Source organism: Drosophila ficusphila, unplaced genomic scaffold (assembly GCF_018152265.1).
Source record: "Drosophila ficusphila isolate 14025-0441.05 unplaced genomic scaffold, ASM1815226v1 contig_791, whole genome shotgun sequence".
Taxonomy (NCBI): domain Eukaryota; kingdom Metazoa; phylum Arthropoda; class Insecta; order Diptera; family Drosophilidae; genus Drosophila; species Drosophila ficusphila.
In genome coordinates this window covers 1,331,197-1,349,273 of record NW_025064737.1, presented here as the reverse complement: position 1 = coordinate 1,349,273, position 18,077 = coordinate 1,331,197, and the positions used below count along the sequence as shown (strand labels likewise).

The window sequence follows — 18,077 nt, the reverse complement described above, 5'->3', positions numbered from 1 at the left end:
ACTCGAATAATGCCAATTAAACTTGCACAGAAACCAGTTCACTTACCATACCATTTTCTTCATGTCTCATTTTGGCAGTGGCAACAGCACCTGTGCGTACACCTTTGAAATCTGCTGACTGTTTGCTGGATATCTGGTGGCAATCGGCTCTCATATGGTGCCGCAGTTATAGTTTATAGGCTTTGCTGACCTTGATACACATAAATTATTGTTCGCACCGCGGCCTTTCTTGTAAGATAATAACAAAGTATTCGGGTACATTTGCTGAACTATTTTTAAGATCACACTGCAAAGTAAAAGTCACGGGGTTGCAGAATGAAGTCTTAACTGAGGTCGAGGATTGCTATTTAAAATAAAATACAAGAAAGATATTGGACCTCAAAATAAGTTACATTTTAAAGAAAAGTTTTAAAAACTCAGCCTTAAGTGTAGCAACATATTTATAATCCTCTCTGAAGCTAAGCTTCTAGATAAGCTCCCTTTCATGGTCCTAAAAACAAGATCTTATCTGGGCCACGTATGCAAATACCTAGTCGAATAATCCGAAGAACAACAAACACTTGGTTGGATTTTTTCGCTTTTTTTGGTAGCCTATTGTTGTTTTTTGTTTATTGTTTACACCTAAACTTAAACTCAAATGTAAATTTTGTCCAAAGGGCCGAGACGACGTTTGGTGGGTGATGGATGGATGGGTGGTGGATGGCTGATGTGCGGTGTTTTGCGGCCCTCCAACGATTCAATGTTCCGTGATGAGTGCCAATAGGTGTTCTGGCCAGCTGCAAGCCCTGATTGGCCCTAGATTTCGGTTCTCAAACGGATCCAGGTTGTCATCAAAAACAACAAGGTGAAGATTTCAAGTGTGGAAACAGAGCCATGTTTTTTTTGTTTGATTACTTTTAGTGAGCAGCTGCCGGGCCGATAAAGAAATGGAATATCTGCAAATTAAAGAGGTAATTAGTCAAAGGTTTAGCAATAAACTAAAATATAAAATTTTACATTCAGATTCGTACACATTCAGAAAATACTAATCCACAAACAATCAACAAAATTCTTGTAATTTCAAATACAAATAACAAATATATATTTCATTACCATAATTGAATTAAATTTTTACAATTAAACAAAATGAGATATTCAAATTAACTGCAATTGTAGTTTTAGAGTTTTTATATACTGTTTCTTCACATTGTTACTTTTTATTGATGATTTATGTTTATTTTTGTTGATTTATGTTTTTAGTGCAACATAATTTAGCCGCAGTTCCCATGAGAGTATCACATATCACACATAATTACCTCTATATATCTGCCATTTGGTGGTCTTAAAGCAGGCTGAGTCCTGAAAAACGTTATCCAAAGGCGGGTTTGATGGTTTCACTGGGCTGACTGACCCCAAGGCGCGATCGCAAGCTGCTCCTGATCCTGAACCTCTCGGACTCAACACAAAACACTGAATGAGCCCACAAGGAGTGGCTGGCATCTATTTATACGAAAGCCGGGGACCGAAAGCCTGTTTACCCCCGTTGAGGTTCGACGATCCTTTAGCTTACTTCAACGGGTTTGCTTCCCAGTTTTTTCTTTGTTTTCCTTGGTCTTGTGCTTTCTGTTTTTGTCCGGTTGCATTGTCAGTTTGCATTGTTGTTGGCTGCGCTCTGGATGATAATGATAATGACGATGGTGAAGTTGAGAAGGGTTTCGCCTGAATATCGACGGTGAGGAGCACCCGAAATCAGAAATCTTCCACTTGATTAGTCGGTCCTCAAGTTCGAGGAAGGGTGATGTCGATGCCGATGGAAGCAGTTGGCTAGCTGAGATTACACTCCAATTCTGACCTTGGGGGCCCCTCCAGAACGCAGAGTTTTAAATCTAGAACTGTTCTGTTGGAAGAACAACAGGTGTGCGCTGTCTAGCCCCCTAAGAAGTTCCTGCTCGAGCTGTGGGAAAATGCAGCCTCGAACTAGGAACAACTGAGGCTCAGTTCTCTGCTCCCTCTGCTGTAAGACCATTTATCACCCGGCAAGTAAAGTCATGACCCCATAATTTCCGTTTTATATTACAAAAGTAAGCAACAAAGGGATTCTTTCTGCGGTGCGGTAGACGAGTCCTTCCATTCAAATGGAAATGACCGGCACAAAGCCCGCAAATCTGTCTGTCCCCTCAGACAGACAGAGGGATTGGGATTGGGATTGGCATTGCTATTGGGATCAGGATCCGAATCATCAGCAGGCCAACGCAGTTCGTTGCCCCTGCCGCTTCCTTAAGGATCGCCGAACAAAGGTCCAGACTGCACCACCAAAAGCACCGCGCGGATTGCATCGCTCTAAGTCCGCTGCAGTCCTTTGGAGAGGATCGCTCCTATGATGTCTGTGAACCTTTTCGCACATTGAGGGCAAGAACTCGTTGCGCAAACAAGCACATAAATAATGCTGAAGATGTGAACGACCTCTGAGAGTCCTTCCCCATGAGCCCCTCAAAACACTCTGGCCTTTCGTGATGTATGTCTACGTACTCGTATGCATTTGTTTATTGGTGCTGTCAATAAATAAATGTACAGTAATAATAAAGCCAACAAGTCTATGTACAACGTCCGTTTTCAGCCAGGATCTAGTGGTGGTAGGCCACGGCGGGAGCGGAGTACGAGGTGTAGGTGGCGGCCGGGGCGGCGTAGTGGGCGGGGGCAGCGTAGGCGGCGTACTGAGCCACTGGGGCCACTGGGGCCACGGTCTTGACCACGGCGGGAGCAGCGTAGTGGGCCACGGGGGCAACGGTCTTCACAACAGCAGGGGCGGCGTAGTGGGCGACGGAGGGGGCGGCGTAGTGGGCGACGGAGGGGGCGGCGTAGGAGGTGTAGGCAGCGGGGGCAGCATAGTGAGCCACTGGAGCCACGGTCTTCACGACAGCGGGAGCGGCATAGTGAGCCACTGGGGCAACGGCCTTGACAACGGGGGCAACGGCGACGGCCTTGACGAGGGGCTCACGGTTGACCACGGCGTTGAATCCGTTGATGGGGTCGGCGGTGTACTGGACGGTCCTCTTGTACCCGTCGGCATCGATCAGGGAGTACTCTCCGCGGACCACATCCCCGTCGCGCTCCTCCACCTGTCCCTTGTTGTCGCCGGTCAGCTTGTCGTCGACTCCGTAGGAGAAGCGGTACTGGGGGTGGGGGTCGTACTCCTCGGCGGCCTTGACCACCACCTTCTGGGCCACGGCGACGGGGGCGTGGGCGTAGGTGGCCACGGCGGGGGCGGCGTGGTAGACCTGGGGGGCGGCGATGGGGGCGTAACCGGCGCTGGCCACGGCGACGAAGGCGAGGGCGAACACGAACTGGAAGGCGGAGAGGTTAGATATCCAGCGAGAACTCCCTGGTAGAAGCTAGCTATCCCGGATTCCCGTCCAGGTGACTCACCTTGAAGGCCATTTTGATTGGGTGCTGATTGGTAGTTCTTTACAGAAGTGAACTGGGACTGCGAATGATACTTTTCTGGGCCCGATCGACAACTTTTATAGTAAATCAAGCTGCCAGCTCGCTCTGCTCTGCTTTAGGCCAATCCGCTGGCAGCGAGCGGTATTTTCGCGGTGACAGCGAGTATTTTGAATGTTTCTCGACTGCGATTGTTGTCGGGGGGCAATAACTCGTACTTCCTGTTCGTGGCGCTAAGCTCTGTGGGTGTGCAATCGCTCTTGGCCACAGATTCTGAAGCCGTCAGCGCCGAAAGAGTGAAAGATCTCCGGCGAAAGGTCCGCCTAAAAACAAAAGGGATTGGCCCGGCTTAATGCGTGGCTAATTATTTCACTAGATTACTCGGCATAAATTGGATTATATGAACCTTAAATTTTATTCATTCAGAGAGCAAGGCGAATATTTTATTCAGATTGCTTACTTTTTCTCTGTCTCTAGTTCTGTTTTCTCAAGTCCGCCATAATTTTCTTAAGAAATTCGTAATACTCCGCAGATGAAATGATAAGTGTTCAAACGATTGTGTAATCTGGTTTCAGTTATGTAACTTTAAAAAACTGCTCGTTGATCGTCAAGAAGGTTGAATGAACTTTAGCTTGGCGTTATTTGTTGTAAGGCTGTTATCACTATTGAATTCCAATGGAATACTGGCAAAACTTATGCACTTTTTCCCTAATATAAAATTTCACAAGGAATGATACTTTTACTTTAACAAGTTTTCATTTAATGATTTGTTTATAGATGTTTTACTTAAAGGAGTGTCAAACAAAAGCGAAAGTGTTTTTAAATTTTTATATCATATACATATGTACCAATTTTTTGTTAAGCTTATTTAGGGAAAAATAAATTAGTACCTAACAATATTTAAAGACACAACTTTATACATAATCTGTAGTAGGAGTAGTATGCATTTCGCTTTTACTATCAGCGGTTTTGATCAATGTAACCCACTTTAAGAATAGGTTACGCAACATGTCAATCCTGAGCAAGGCCACCTCAATTACGGTTTATCGATTTGCTTTACATATTTTCTCATCTTTCACATATCAATCCTCGAGAATCACTCCCCGACCCCAATTATAGCAGACACTTTGCGCCATTTGCGCAATCTGCTGGAATCAAGGCCACCCAGCGTTAAGACTCAGTCCCATCCTTTGGATGAGATATATTATATATGTATGTGGGATTAATCGGCGCTGCTATTAGCAGATGCAATCATTTCACAACGACCGACTTGAACGTGGGCACCTGGCAGAGGGAAATCCCGCTCGAGTCCGCCGAATCCTTTCTAAATAATTGGACTGCACTCCGCAATGGCCAACTGTTTCTCCTCTCTTGGCCCTCTGCCGACTGCTCTGCCGGCGTCGCCGTTGGCTTTGCAGAGCGGTGACTTCGCGCTAATTTGGAGCATGATATTCAGAAGGCCAAGCGTAAGCACCTTACCTCACCGAGCAGAAAGTGCAAGCGCGGGCTATAAAACAGTTGGCCTGGCCAGAAGCCACATCATTCAGCCCTCAGCCCCGTTTCTGCAAAGAACCAGCCCACAGCCCAAAAACTCCTTCAAAATGGCATTCAAGGTGAGTCCCTGCCTCTAGATCCTACGAGAAGTAAACCCAAGGAATCCCCCCTCCAGTTCGTGTTCGCCCTCGCCTTCGTCGCCGTGGCCAGCGCCGGTTACGCCCCCATCGCCGCTCCCCAGGTCTACCACGCCGCCCCCGCCGTGGCCACCTACGCCCACGCCCCCCGTCGCCGTGGCCCAGAAGGTGGTGGTCAAGGCCGCCGAGGAGTACGACCCCCACCCCCAGTACCGCTTCTCCTACGGAGTCGACGACAAGCTGACCGGCGACAACAAGGGACAGGTGGAGGAGCGCGACGGGGATGTGGTCCGCGGAGAGTACTCCCTGATCGATGCCGACGGGTACAAGAGGACCGTCCAGTACACCGCCGACCCCATCAACGGATTCAACGCCGTGGTCAACCGTGAGCCCCTCGTCAAGGCCGTCGCCGTTGCCCCCGTTGTCAAGGCCGTTGCCCCAGTGGCTCACTATGCCGCTCCCGCTGTCGTGAAGACCGTGGCTCCAGTGGCTCACTATGCTGCCCCCCGCTGTCGCCCACTACGCCGCCCCCGCTGTCGCCCACTACGCCGCTCCTGCCGTGGTCAAGACCGTTGCCCCCGTGGCCCACTACGCCGCCCCCGCTGCGTACACCTCCTACGCCGCCCCTGCAGTCGCCTACCACCATTAGGAACCGACCCACAACCCATTTTTGTTATAGTTTTACGAACGACCCCTAAAATAAAAACAACCTTTGCCAGTTAAACAGTTCACTTCTTCACCATATCCGGCTCTAAGGATACACTTGGCCTGCGGGCAATGTTAGTCGAGATCCGAATACAATTTAATTACCTTTGCTTCATGAGAGCTCAATTCGAATTGCTGTGTGGCCAATTAATTGAGCTTGGCTGCGACATTGAAATTCCAAAGTTGGAGCTTTAGACTCAAATTGAATTTTTTCTTTCAATAGTTCCGTTCCAATTAGAGCTCCATTTGCTACACCCGCTACGATTCGATTCGGCTCTAGAAATTGACCAATCCCATCAGCGGATAATAAATCATTATCTGATCGATATAAAGTATGTATGCAATCATAAGTATGTCACGGATACAACAGTGGCTACATCAGATTTCGGGTTTTAGCACGTGGTCATTCGGCTTCCGGTTGGTATTTCTCCAAGTCTCGATTTGCGGCTAGCGGATCTGTGTAGCCGGCTTTTCGATTTTAATGTTGCCTTTTATTCCAAGCATGACGCATAGGAAAGGTGGGCACAGGAAAGGGGTTTATCTCGCGACCAGACTCACATCAGACAAGATCTTGTTGGTTCTTATATCTCTTTACACCCTTCCAGGGGTTATTATAATTTCAGACACCTCAGCTCCATGAAGTATATATATTCTTGATAAGCATCGCCTGAGTTTGCAAATCGCATTAAGGCATTTGCAATATGCAACACCCAATATGCAACAAACAAGGACATTGTTTGTTTAATGTTAGTTTAATGTAATGTCAGCCAAATGTTAGTAGGAATCCACGTAATCTTGACATAATGTGATAATAATGTTAATTAGGAGAAATTCTTCTCCTGCGGTATCACTTCCAGTTGGGATCTTAGCTCAGTCTTAGTTGTGCAAGCCGACATCACAGTAGGCGAGGTCGTGCCTCTGGGCCAAGTAGTAAAGTTCGTCCGGGATGTTGCAGGCCATATTTTTATTCCGTAACTCAAAGTTGTAGATCTTACTCACAGCACGCACCGCGATCTTCACATCCTTTTATGTTGATGTTGCGATTCTCTTCGGGAAACCCAATCATCAGCAGCTTCTTTGTGTCGCGAAACTGAAATAGAATAATAATTTCCGATCGCAGCACCAATTTTGCGCCCACACAGGCGATTTATAAAAATTTTCACAGATTTTTCACGTCCTCTTTGTGCCTATTTGTTTCGGTACAAATGAATGTTTTGATTAGAGCTGGTGCACAACTGATTCGATACTGCTTGTTGTACTGAGTGGGCTTAGGCGGGTTGCAGGCATCTAAACCATTGCGTGTAAATTACATCCTGCTCTACAACTAAGTAACGGGAATATTATATATGTACATATATATAATAAAAGAAAAATTGATTCCTTAGAACATCCTCAATAAATCGGTGTTTAATGTGTCACATCAGACTGTGCACTGGCAAGTTAAAAAGTTTAAACAGCATAATGACAAGCGCAATTTAAGAAGATCATGTGCTGAGCGCAAAACAGAACTTGTCGAAGACCGAGACCTTGTACGGGAATTTAAAAGCAATTCTCTGCTGCAGATCAATTTCATTTAACAGCCAAGACTCCAATTAGATAGCGCACAGACCGTCGACGATTAATAAGCCAAATACGCTTGAAATACTGTATTTTGCAAAGAAACATCTTCATAAGCCATAAGGGTTCTGGAGAAGCGTTTTGATCAAAGCTCCTTTGTGTATAAATCATCAACTTTTTTTTGTAAGATTTTTTGTAAGATTGCCAATAATACAAAGACAAAAAAGGCGGCCCGATTCCCAAGCCTCGTAGGCCTCGGTAGAGGCTCTGTGATGTTCTAGGGGTCTTTGGCATTCGGTCCTAAATGATAATGCTTTTACTTCTGGAGACCGGCTTATTGGAAAATCCTTTATGTCTCAATAGGATAACGTCCCATACCACAAAGCGTTGGTCTTATCTTTAAAAATGTCTGATCTCTCCCCCAGAGAGGAGACAATTTCTGAGATCACTTCTCTTTGCGAATAGATATCTGCAGAGATAATTAAAAATTTGATCTACGCCCGCAAAATGTTATTGATGGCACTAGTGAACTAAAGTAACAACAGGAACAACATTCTTTTTGAGTAACTTTTAAATTGAATAATAGCTTTTCCACCCCGAAGTTCTAAATCTCAGCAAGATATTTTTGTTTCCTTATCCATTATATGAACAAATGTTTTATATCTTAATTAGTTTTTATTCTTTCTCCTTACAAAGATATTTAAGCCAATATTTCTAATCATATTTATAATAAATGTTTGTTTACTATTATGAGAAAAGTAGAGCAACTACAAACATGACAAATATTGAAATAATTGAGACTGCTTAAGTTCCTAAAACAAAGTTCGTTCATAGAGAAATTGCACTTGAATCAGAGTGATTCAAATTTGTTTTAATAGTTTTCTTTTAGATTAAGTTGGGTGTTACGTTTTGATTTAGGCTACTTTAGGTATTTACAGAACACAGATAATCAATTGTTAATTAGTCATTTATGTCATTGATTAGGACTTGTGTAAAAGTAGATGAATTTGTCTAACTATATACAATTTCTGTTTCTCCCTTATTTTCAAATGGAATTTTTAATGTAGAGCCCCACTTTGACTTCGAGCCAAACCAAACTCAAGACATTTTCGATTTATTTAGCCTAGAAACGTGAAATAGAACTCCTGTTCAGATTTAAATATACGCTTTTGTATTTACAGATATGTGCTACGGACAAGGTGCTTAAGAAACTACGACACTGAATAGAATTTGAAGACTCTCGCCCACGTGGCGCACTAGGCTAAGGTTTATTTACACTGGCCTCTGGCTCACTTCCTACATGAACTAACTGAGTTGGTAGTACTCCGGCGCAAAGTCGTTGGCCAGGTTGCTCAGGAAGTTGAAGTCCGAGCTGTTCGAGTTCTCCAGCCCGCTGATCGCAGCCGCTCCAGCCGCGGAGGTTCCATTGTTTCCGAATCCCTGGCCCTGGCCAGTTGCTCCTCCGTTGATGGCGAACCCGTGGATGTGGGATGGCGGAGGACCAACTCCCACGCCCCCCGGAATCGCCGCCGAGTTGTGGTGGGCGTGGATGTGCGCCTGCGCCGGCATCGGCATGTGGTGGTGCGGGTGGTGGCCATGGCTGCCGTGGGCGGAGGGACCCGGCGGCTGCTGACCCGCCTCGTAGTAGCCACCTCCGCTCCCGGCGGCCCCGAAGTTGTTGTAGCCCTCGCAGTTCTCCATCTGCAGGCCAAGAGCACTGTACGTCTCTCCTGCGCCCAGGTGATGCATGTGCCTGTGGGGAAAAGAAGGGGCAAGGTGAGAACTCGTAATCAGGCCAGCAGTCTTGGGTCAATTAACACTTTTCTTGAATTCATATTAATAGCCCTTAAAGTGCATTCATAGCCCAAGAGATGCAATAAAACTTGATTCTGAAATGTTAGCGCCAGATAATCTGTAACATTTTACAAGTTAAGTGTTTAGGTTATTGGGGTAACATTTTATTGGTCTCTAGGGTTTTCTGTAGTTGTTGTAATGTAAATAATACATTAAATACAACAAAATTAAAATAATTTTGAGTTAAAAATGCAAATCGATTGTCAGAGGCAAAAAACGAGCAGCATTCTGACCAAATAACAGGTCCAATTGGATTAACCCACAGTAACTATACAAAGTATAGAAGAGCTTTATTTGTTTGGCGCCACCTACGCGGCCATTACAGAAACGTCTGAAATGCTAAAGCTTATCGAAGTTGAGAACCAACTCGACTTTATACGTTTGTGAATTGGATAGCTTGCCAGTGCTGTGAAGTGTTGGCAGGTAGCTTAGACAGCAACCATGATAAATTGTCGGAGTACTGAAAAGGTTTTGAAAGCATTGAAGTGCCCACTTGCTAAACTACTGATGTCAGGTTGCCACTTCGTTTGTTGCGGAAATTGTTGCTGGAAATTAACATCTTTTGAACAATACAAATCTAAAGAACGTAATTTAATTCACTAATTTTTTTTAAATTTTAAATTGTTTCATACACTGAATTAAGATGACTAAAACTCCAACAATATTTTTTTAATATTTCGGTAATGGGTTCTTATGCGTGATTTAATGATTCACAAATAAAATAAAAACAATTGTTTTAATCATATGAACGAAGATGTTAGTTTTAGGTGCTTGTTTATATTCAGTCGTATGACTGATATACCATACCATGATCAGATTGATTCTCTTTTCAATGAAAATCAAGTTGAATCTAGTATTAATACTGGGATTAGTAAAGAAACCGGAATTTATAGAATTTGTTTGGAAAGACATCAAAAGGTAATTTAAAGGTATATGTATATTCTCTCTACAACTCTTCTACAAAATATATTAAAAAGGGAAGAAGGAATTTAATATGCCTTTTAAAATAAATTAAAAACTACCTATCTATCAAATTCTAACGAGTTAAAAGTTTAAATATACTGACTTAACTATCAATCGTGTCAGGAAAATAAATTTAATATTTAATATATTTCAATACTCACTGGTGATTTACTGCTGACTGTTGGTGGGGCTGCTGCTGTTGGAACACCACCGACTGGTGTTGGTGAGCCGGCGTCTGTTGTTGAAAGCTCATGTTGTCGTAGTAGGCGCCGTTGTTGAAGTTGCTGGGTCCGTTGACGGGTGCCTCGAAGTCGGCAACGTGGTGGTGGTGCTGCTGCTGCTGGTGCTGTTGGTGGTGCTGCTGCTGGTGGCTCAAGTACGCGCTGCCGTTGGAGTCGTTGTAGTTGTAGTAGAACTGGTCGCTCTGCTGCTGTTGCTGACTGTTTTGGTGGAAGTTGGCCGCATTTGGCTTCGGGCTCAGATACTCGCCGTGCAGCGCCTGCTGTTTGTTGTGCGGATTGTGGTGCGGCGAGGCGGCGAATTCGATGTCGTACTTGCCGTAGTAGTCCTGCTGCTGCTGCTGCGGTTGCAGTTGCTGCTGCTGCATTTGCTGCTGCTGCTTGGGACCAGGATAATAGCCTGGGAAGTAGCCACCGGCTTGGTTACCTCCACCCCCCATTTGCACCACTGCTGTCCGTCAGCGGAGTGGGCGTGGCAATGGCATTGGCGGCACTCTGAAAGCGTTTCTTGCCGCCCGCCTTGGTGGTGGGTGCATTTCCAACTGTCGCGGCATCCGACTCCCTTCGAAAACTGACCAGACTGGGCGTGGAGCTCTCGTAGCCGAAGGGCGAGGCCTTCGACGAGGTGGACACCGCCTCCTTTTTGATTACCTGAAGAAGGACACACACAAAAGGATATACAAAATAGCTTCAAGCGTTTAAGAAGTTTGCAGTGAAACCGGCATTCTATATAGTATATTAGTTTGGCAACCTTAATTATTAATCAAAATTATGTGTGGTACATACGTGTATTTGCATATTTAATGTAGAATTACTATCTATCCAAATAAGAATTTTGTTGTTTTTAATTTCTGTTAGCAGTATGATAACTTTAGTTATCATGACTTAAATCCCGGTTAATCATCATGAAACCAACTAGCCAAGTAAGTTTATTGATTTAAGAGTTCAAAAAACTTGAGATATTAAAAAATATAAAAAAATGTAAGAATCCTATAAGCATTTTTTTCTGTTATGCCAATAGTATTATATTAGAAGGATATGCAGGTGCTTGCGTATTTCAGAAATTTGGTAAACTAATTGTGTTTTCCCTGCTTAAAGCATTCTAGGTGTGAAACATTTACTAACCTGTCCGTCGTCTTTCTTCTTCACCTTGATGGGACTGCTGTCCTCGAGGTCCTCGTCCAAACTGACACTCGATGCCACACTGGAGTCGGCGCTGATCACATTCGATGCGGAAACGGTGGTGCTGCCCATGAGGTTCGAGGAGATGCCCGTTTCCAGGGACGAGTTGGGAGTAACTACGGATTAGGTGATAATTAGTAAGAGGATAGCAGATTTCTAGTTCCCAACTTACGGCTGCCAGCACTCGGATTGTTGTTGGTGGCGCTCGGCGTGTTGTTGTTGTGACCCCGGGAATTGGACGTGGAATCGGGGATATCATCGGAGGGCAGTTCGCAGCCTTGACACGACTTCTTCGAATTGGAGTCTGCATTTCACGGGAAGGTAAGATAAAAGCGAGTCAGTAGGTATGTGCCCACGAATATTGATGATTTGTTTTCGTAAGTAGAGGACTGGGTTGTGAGTCGAGAACCAAAGCCGAAACTCTCACGCGAAAGGGGTTAGCACGTCGAGGGCCGCCCTGCCAAAAGTCGTTCCATCCCATCGCATCCCATCCCATCCTCTGACAATGATTGATAAGCTACACCATCTCTTACTTCGGCGTAAAAGCCTCAAAAACGAAACCATGCAAAACCGAAAAGTAAAAGTGGAACAACTTGTTGGTAAACTCCATAAAGCGAGTTCCATTTTTGGTACAGTTTTCGTGTTTTCTGCATACTTTTAAAGCGGAAAAGAAATATACGTACTTCCAAAAATTACTTTCATCCCTACTATCTTTAAGAATTCATAGCAAATATTTTATTTTGCTTATAAGGTAAAACATAAGCTTTACCACCTATTTTAAAGATATTATAATTATTATAAAAGAGCCTATGCTTTATGCTAAACATCACACAACATGAATTTTTCTTACTTCGTTATGCAATAGCAGCCAATGGCAAAAACTTTGTTGTCTTTTGCTTAGATTTTTGGTGAATTCTGGTTCAAATTAAGTTAGGGGAGACCGGGGGGTCATGAGACACGGGGGGTCGTGAGACGCGCTTACAGCCCTGAACTAAAAAGCGCGACATCTACCAGCTGACTTCGAAACTTCTTGCTTGTTTCCAATCTTCATATCCACATCACAAATATTCCGCTCATGCCGATTCTTTATGTCTTCCCAAATAGCAACTCCAATTTTGTGATCGAAAGTTTTGTAGACCGTTCGTGTTTGCTGTCTTTTCGCTTTGTTTTACAAGCTATTTGCGAGAGTGCATATATCCGAAACATTCCTTGGTGAGTAGCCTTTTGACACACGGAACAAATTTTGCATAATCATTTAATGCGTCCGTAAAGCAGTAGCCATATTTAAAATATAGCTATTGGGGGGTCGTGAGACAACGTTCTCGGGGGGTTATGAGACATTCTATTACCGCGTCATCTAGGAACATAAAATTGTATTTTATAGCCTGATATAGTGTTTCTGTACACAGCCAAAACGTTTAATGATAATTTTGATATTTGTGATGGATTCAGTGTTTTTGATGATCGTTTTTTCTTTCTTTAGTCATCATGGTGCGTCATAAGTATAGTCAGACTGCCAAATCTGCGATTGATGTCAAAGTTTTTGTGGCTGCTATAAAAGAGGTTGCTATCGAGAAAAAGTCGAAATCTTTTCAATTTGAATAAATTGTAGACCACAAAAGATGCCTTATTAAAGATTAAAATAAACAATTTTGATAAAATGAAGCCATTTTCATTCTTATAAATTTGTGTCTCACAACCCCCCGAACATTGCGAAAATCCATAAAAAACAACTTTTGAGCAGGCAGGCAAAACTTGAAGGTCGAACTAAAATTTCAACTAATTATACTCTTGTCTGAGTGAAATTACACTGAACTATGATTTAAAAATTTGTACGGGCAGAAAAATGGCTTTTCTATTATATTTTTTGTCAAAAAACAAAACCCGTCTCAAAACCCCCCGGTCTCCCCTACTTTGTAAATCTCCACTTAGGTAATTTACTTTATATTTTTTTAAAGGCTTTCTAAGAGTAGAACTATTGAACAGATCATTGCACTCCTATTTTATTTCCCCATCATTTCTCTTCTACTTTCAGCAAGTTTAAATCCAATACAACTATAATTATTAACTGTAAAGCTTATCAGATATATCAGTGTATATATGTTTTTTACTTACTACTATCGGACTGATCATCGTCACCTTTGAGGCTGTCCTTGTTGTCCTCGTCGTCGGTTTTGGAGAGCGTTTGCCGCTTGTGCTTCATGCGGCGGTTCTGGAACCAAACTTTTACCTGCAACCAGATGGGATTAGTTCGACTTCCGCCAAGGTGTGTGCAATTAAAAGTGGAAGGAGAGGGGGAGGGGGAGGGGGATTGCAACGAGCAATTTGTCAGCGGAGTAATGGAATTCCGCAGTCGAGTGCGAGTGCAGCGGAATAAATTGCACCGGCGGAGCAAAGGCACTCACCTGTCGCTCGGTGAGGTCCAGGCTGGCTGCTATCTCGATCCTCCTTGGGCGGCATAAATATTTATTGAAGTGGAATTCCTTCTCCAGCTCCAGCAGCTGGGTGTTGGTGTACGCGGTGCGGAGTCGTCGGGGCAGGCCGTTTTCTGGAACGAATTCAGCTGCAATTGAGAAATTGCATTTTGTTCGTTTGAGACTTGCGGAGTGAATGTGAATTTGTTCGATTTTGCTTTATTTGTTCGCAGGGGCTTCCAGTTAACATGTCCCCGTGTGGGCGTGGCCGTGGCACATACATTCGTCAACAGATTGCATTCGCAGTGGGAAAGGAAGGCGGACTTGAGTCCCAAGGCTTCCACCTCGCTATCTCCGCCCGTAATCAATCTATCAGCTCGTCAGAGGGCATAACTAATTCAGCGAAACTCGCCCAGCGAGATAAGAAAACTTTCAGGATATTCCAGCGTACCGCCAAAAAGTGCAGCTGATGCCGCGCGGTAAGTTCCTCGCTTCGAGCGTTTTCCTTCGCCTTCGAGACGCGACACTCGCAGCTCGAGCGTTAAGTAATTAACAAAAATCTAATCAATCAATCAGTGGGAAAGAGACGTGCCCACAGCCCGGCTCTCAAGTAGTTCGGCTACCGAACAGAAGCCCCAGCCAGCAGCTTTGTTGGGAAATAGCTTCCAGGGGAGTAGAGAAAAACTTCATTTGAATAACAAACAGAAAATTATTTTAATTTTTTTCCACAAAAAAAACTTAATTAAATGACTCAAAGGGGATGTCCATACTATAAGTTTATTGGTATTTCGAACTATAGAAATTTTACTACTTGAGTTTTTAACATTATTCGATTCAGAAGCTCAAAGAAATTTTTACTCGATTATCCAAATAGTGTCAAAAACAGATATAGTTTCAATCACCTTTTTTATCACTCTTTAGAATATAATTTCAAATAAAAATTTTTTATTCAATATATTATCTAATACAAAATCCTTAGATCTATCCATATGTCGCAAAATAAACCATTTCTAATGACAGAGATGAGAAAGTTTCTTCTGCCCCACTGCCTGGCAACTTCTTGAAAATAAATTTCACAAATAAAAATCGCATCGAGTAGTAAATAAATGCGCATATCATTTTAGGAAACTGAACATTTCGCTACCTTTTCCCGCCGTCGAGCTTCTGCCACCTTATTTGCATTGATGCGATTGCAAAATATTTTTGTACTTTTTCGCCTTTTGGCAACAAACGCGAAACGTGAAACTTCCAGCTGAACGAGCTGCGTAAACAGGGTCTCAATAGAGGGGGAAGGGGATCCTGGCAGGAGCAGGACGAGAGGAGGTCCTGGAGCCAGACATAGACACTGATTGAATTACAGATGCGGGCCCGAGTTCCTTCATCAATACTCGCAGAGCGGATGCCATAAACACCACCTGGTGGGGCACACACACACACACACACACACACAGCCAATTTGAGGAGGAGGGCCATTTCCTCGCCATCCACTTCCCTGCCCCAAGTCGCATGTACTTGTGCGAAAAGTGCCCAGATACAGATACGGAATGAAAGCATAAATTTCGCACAAAAGTTGCACCCGAAAACTGTTTACGAGCGAACTGGAGGCAGCCAACGAAAACTGAAAAGTAAAGTGCACAAAAGCAGAAAATATGATTTCCTTTTTGGCGACGACGAGCAAAAAGATAATTTTCTAAACCCGAATCGAGCGGAGGGCGTGGCACAGCCACAGGGGCGGAAAGGGGGGCGGTGGGCGGAAGGGGCGTGTGGGGAGTGGGAAAGATTCTAGGCAGCCAAGTTGAGTTGAGTGCAGTTTCTGCAGCCTGGTCAAAATGGATTCCGCACCGCCCCACCACCCGACAACTCCCCAAATGACAGCTGGCCCGTTCTGGTTTGGCCCATTCTAGGTGGCTTGGAAATTACAAAATGAATTTTGTTTTGTCATGGCCAGAGGGCCAGAGGGCCAGAAGGCCGGAGGGGGAGACATTGGAAATGTCATCAGCATGGATGAAATGCCGGAAAAGTCAGAATGGAAACTTATCAGCAAACTACGAGCCAAGGATACTTTGCAGCTGCCTTTGGATTAGGTTAACTGGAGAGATTTTGGATGGGAGGAGCAATCCCCCAGTTTAATATTCACAATCATCACTGGGTTATTATTTGCTCGTAAATCTACGTGTTGGTCGGCAAATAAAATTAATTTAAATGGCCAGGCAGACGGAGAGGAAACGCTTCTGATGATTTACAGCCCCTGGCATACACTTATTAACTGCTTCAACAGCATCATTTACATGTTAACACTTAAGCGCACTCGTTGTCCACTAGCAGGACCTTTCTTTCGCCACCTCTCCTGCTGAAAGTCAGGATTTATGTTTCTATTTCGGGTTGAACTCACCCACTGAAAAGCACCAGAAGCCGGGCGGGAAAGAGTTTGCCCAGAAGCGGAACATTTAACGCATTTGCCGCTCTCTTGGGCCGAAATTAAAACGAGCGTAAATTCTGCAACAATTGCACAATGGTCAAAGGTGGCCAGAATGTGCCCTTTTTTGCTAGAAACGCGTAATATAATCAGTGTACTGAAAAAAAAAATTAAGTTCAACCCATTTTATTTCAAACAACAAAATAACTTTTCAATTTGAATTCACTCCTATTTGAGCTAACGAAATCGATTGATAAAGACAAATAAGATGAGTTTAAGTTAACCACAAAATGTTGTATTTTTTCTGAATTCAAATAAACTACTTGGTTGGACTTTCCTTTTAGTGCATCTACATAGTTCTCGTCCCACTTTCGTGTCTAAATCATCCGCCCCACTCACATGCCAGGGAAATGTTCAGAATGGATTGTACACTCGTGGCTGTTTGCCCAACGCTAACTACTCGTGCATACTTACGTAAGTAGTTAAGGATGGGGCCATTTTTTGGGCTCGACCATCTCGACCACTTGCACATGACCGCAGTCCATAAGGATGCACATTAAGGACATTTGTGGCCGGTCAACAAGGTGGACCCGGACCAAAGACCCAGCCCTAGCCCTAACCCGAACTGGAACTCGAACCCGAACTCGAACCCGGACAACGGACTGACCAAAGGTGGCCACAAAAAATGACCTCAATTTATCTTGTAGGCTTCGGTCTAGCCGGAGATGGGGAGCTTTTGCCTTGACTTGGCCTTAAATTATGTGAGCCCTCTGCGGTTGAGCGACAACGAGCCGGTTGAAACTTTAAAGGCCAGGCGATAACCTTAAGTATCTGCAAGTACCGAGGCGAATTCAATCAGAGTGGGGGAGCCACAATAAAAACTGGGAGACAATGGCGCGGAGGCTCAGTAGCTGAAAACGCCAAATGCTGATGCGCTATGCAGTAGAAATTCTCATTCAGCGCCACAAAAAGATTCGGATACAGTCGGATACAGAGCAACAGCTACGGCTACAGATACAAATACAGATACAGATACAAATGTGTAGCTGCTGGGTGTCTTTTTGTTGCCGCTGGTGTGGGCCGACGAATGCGCAAAGAGCAGAACCATTAATCATTCCGGCCAAAGGAAGACAACAGCCAACAGACATCTGACGACGACGTCGTCTTTGGAGCAATGGAAAAAGTCAATTTCTCATGAAAACATTTTGTATCTGCATCCACTTGATATGCATTCAAACTAAACCAGCTCGAGCTAAGTAAAAACTACACATACTCGTATGTGTATAAATATATATATTTTATTGCTTAAGAAATAGCTTGAACCTGAAAGGGATATACGGAAACTAAGACCGAGTTGAGTGTCTTCAATCATTTAATTGTGGGACTGATTGACAGTTATGCGAAAAGTATAACAACACCCTGAAAGGCTGGGTCCTTTGCTCGGGATTAGTTTTAATTAGCGGGCGGGAAAAGGGTTGAAGGGTGAAGAATGGAAGGATGGGTGCTCAGAGATCAGACCACAGAGGTCCCAAACCAGGCAGTGCTGCCCAGACAAACATTTCCGCTTTCTTTCACTTTGCCCAACTCCACTTTAATGCCATTACCACCACCGACCGAAGCTGCCACAGTCGAAAGATAAATTAGAGAAATATATTTAATGACTTTTCATGACCAGCAAATGTCAACAATACGAAAC

At 44.1% G+C, this 18,077-nt stretch overlaps 2 protein-coding genes and 1 pseudogene across 2 annotated transcripts in view; 1 reads left to right on the top strand and 2 right to left on the bottom strand.

Moving 5' to 3' along the window:
• Positions 1–2,488: 2,488 nt before the first annotated feature.
• On the bottom strand, positions 2,489–3,465 carry LOC108091741 (larval cuticle protein A3A). The gene is made up of 2 exons (XM_043209245.1): positions 3,406–3,465; positions 2,489–3,323 (listed from the first exon to the last, which is right to left on the bottom strand). The coding sequence occupies exons 1-2, from the start codon at positions 3,415–3,417 to the stop codon at positions 2,604–2,606; spliced, it is 732 nt and encodes a 243-aa protein (XP_043065180.1). The 5' UTR covers positions 3,418–3,465; the 3' UTR covers positions 2,489–2,603.
• Positions 3,466–4,967: 1,502 nt separating this feature from the next.
• On the top strand, positions 4,968–5,775 carry LOC108091742 (annotated as a pseudogene).
• Positions 5,776–8,122: 2,347 nt separating this feature from the next.
• The window catches only part of LOC108091831 (homeotic protein proboscipedia), a 35,943-nt gene continuing 25,988 nt past the window's right edge, over positions 8,123–18,077 (bottom strand). Inside the window, 7 exon segments of the mRNA XM_017191209.1 lie at positions 8,123–9,066; positions 10,292–10,806; positions 10,808–11,020; positions 11,495–11,667; positions 11,724–11,855; positions 13,667–13,781; positions 13,957–14,114. Of these exon segments, the coding sequence (XP_017046698.1) occupies positions 8,619–9,066; positions 10,292–10,806; positions 10,808–11,020; positions 11,495–11,667; positions 11,724–11,855; positions 13,667–13,781; positions 13,957–14,114 (1,754 nt within the window). The 3' untranslated portion in view covers positions 8,123–8,618.